General features: G+C 38.8%; 1 protein-coding gene across 1 annotated transcript in view; it reads right to left on the minus strand.

Annotated features, from left to right (window-relative positions):
• Positions 1-2,500, minus strand: part of LOC143037388 (uncharacterized) — a 7,314-nt gene that overhangs the window by 1,211 nt on the left and 3,603 nt on the right. Inside the window, exons 2-3 of the mRNA XM_076205526.1 lie at positions 931-1,248; positions 163-766 (exon numbers count right to left, since the gene is read on the minus strand). Of these exons, the coding sequence (XP_076061641.1) occupies positions 163-766; positions 931-1,248 (922 nt within the window). The remainder of the gene's footprint in view (positions 1-162; positions 767-930; positions 1,249-2,500) is intronic.

Raw genomic sequence — 2,500 nt, forward strand, 5'->3', positions numbered from 1 at the left:
GGCATCCAAGCGTCATAGATTCCCGAGATGGCCATTCTGAGCGTATATAATGTTCTGATCTGGCCCTACTGTCCCACTTGCAAAGAAAGCACAATCTATTTGGTGTATCCAGTTTGTAGCCCATTAAGTATGGCTACTACTTTCAAGTCTGCACAAATTAACCACTCATGCTCTTTGTAACTTATGCGGTCTAGAATAAAAGCAAGGTTCTCATATGTCTCTCTTAAAATGACTGAGTAAGCAACTGGAACTGAAGGCATGGTGTTTCCAATGTGCAACAGAACTGCTTTTATACTGTAAAGGGATCCATCTATGAATAGCCTCCACTCATTGGGTTCATAGGACAGCTCAAGGGCACTGAATAGGCCTCTGATATCATTACAATAAGTCAAGTTGTTTTCCAAAGTGAAGAAATCCTGTAGATTTGCAGAACGCTTCCTAAATACTGTAATTCGAGCTTCTTCATCCAACAGGTGCCATTGTTGCAAACGTGAGGCCAGGAGTTCACTCTGTTGCTTAGTAAGTGTTAGATCACGAACTAGATCATTGAGTTCTGGTTGGGTGATGAGGTGTGGTTTCTTATCAGATTCAAGTTGTGTCGTATACGTTGCATCTTGAGATTCTGAATCGTCTGAGTTGCTCGTGTCATCGCTTGGTAGTTCAGAGGGTGGCTGTGGTACAGGAATATCACTTGAATGTAGAACTGGGCGAATAGCAGACTGAAGATCTGGATACACGATAGATTTCTTGCCTTTTCTGTTGCGACCTGCAGGAAAATAAAATAAAATCAGACTAAAAATGGATACTATTGGTTGTGATCACGTGCAAAAATAGTGGAAGTGCAACTTATTATGTATTTCGATCTTTTTTATTGATACATCTCTTGAAAATATATATAAAAACAGTAAAAAATAAACACTGAACACCCACCTTTAATATCCGTTAAGCAGAAGTAGCAATCTGTTGAGTGGTCCTTTGGCTCCCTCCAGACCATTGGTACGCCAAACATGAGGCCAGTCCCTTTGCCTTTCACCCAGGCAGAAAGGGAACTTGTACACCTGACACAACATATGTGAGGTGCCCAGCTTTTGTCCTGGTCACCCACTTTACATCCAAAGTACAGCTCATAAAGTTTCTTTACACGTTGAGTCAACTGTCTCTTGTATTGCCTTAATGTAACTGATCCACATATATAACAAAACTTGTCTGGCGAATTATTGCATTCTCTAGGCATCTTAACTCTGTATCCTGTTAAGAAAAAAAACACATAGCTATGTGAAAAATTATATAAATGGTAAAAGCAACAAAAAATACCGTTCAGATAGACATTGCGGGCACTGCTATTTACGAAGAACTGGAGGGTCACAGAAAGAAACGGATGTTATATTCGTGATCTACGCAAAAAATAACTCTAGAAAAGGATAGTCTCATTTCCGTTTTTTTTTTCATTGTTATACAGTGTTATTATTGACTGTTGTATCTGTTAAGGTGGCACACTAAGCTTTTCTCACTAGCATGCTATTTGTTTTTGCTACCTCGTTTAAGTACAAACGACTTCGGTTACGATTTTTTTTTTTTTTTTCAAATTTCCTAAAGTCAAATTAATCTTGCTTTATAGAAGCTGAATGACGAACTAAGAAAAGTTAGATCTAGAATACAAATGTTGGATACATTTGTTGAGATGTTCTTACGGAAATCTAGAATATTGTAAGCGAAGTCGTTTCTATTCAAAGCAAGTAGCAAAAGCAAGTAGCAAAAACAAGTAGCAAAAGCAAGTAGCAAAAGCAAGTAGCAAAATTAAGTAGCAATAGCAAGTAGCAAAAGCAAGTAGCATGCTAGCCTAGTGTGCCGCCACCTTCAGGCACTTCGTTCTAAAAAGGCTATTTATTCAAATAGGGTGTGAGCTTATGAGAAATAGGATTAATCAATTATCTCCTTTAATGGGAGCTGGTGACGTCATCGAGGGCGTGTTTTTCTTGCACACGTTTATTACAAGGTTCGAATCCCGCACTCTTTTTCGATTCCCAGCAGTGAGTGCTACCTGACCACAATAGCCTCCGAAACGCATTATAGGACAAAGCATTCAGCGTCTCCTGGTGTAAGTCTATTGAAACAAGGTCATACATGTAGAGCTGGGCGCGTCACCGCAGGACAAGTAGTGCGTTACCGGCAGAGAGGTGGTGCGTTACCGAAAAATTTGTATATATGTATACATATACGCGTTGTATATACATAAATATGTATACATTACGTACTGACGGAAACACACCCCAGATTTTTCGGTAACGCACCTGCCCAGCGGTAACGCGCCCAGCACATTAAATAATACTTTATTGCATATGTAAGTTAATATACCAAACTCGTTTTACAGAATATAAACTATTTAATTCGACTCGTATGAGAAAGCAGCATTAGATTCTTTAAAAAACTAATAAAAAGAATTGGAATATATGTGATGAGGATTAAGGTCAAATTGCTCACACGTGTGAGATCAATGTAA

This window comes from Oratosquilla oratoria, chromosome 22, assembly GCF_046742065.1.
Source record: "Oratosquilla oratoria isolate Oo_2021 chromosome 22, ASM4674206v1, whole genome shotgun sequence".
Lineage (NCBI taxonomy): Eukaryota > Metazoa > Arthropoda > Malacostraca > Stomatopoda > Squillidae > Oratosquilla > Oratosquilla oratoria.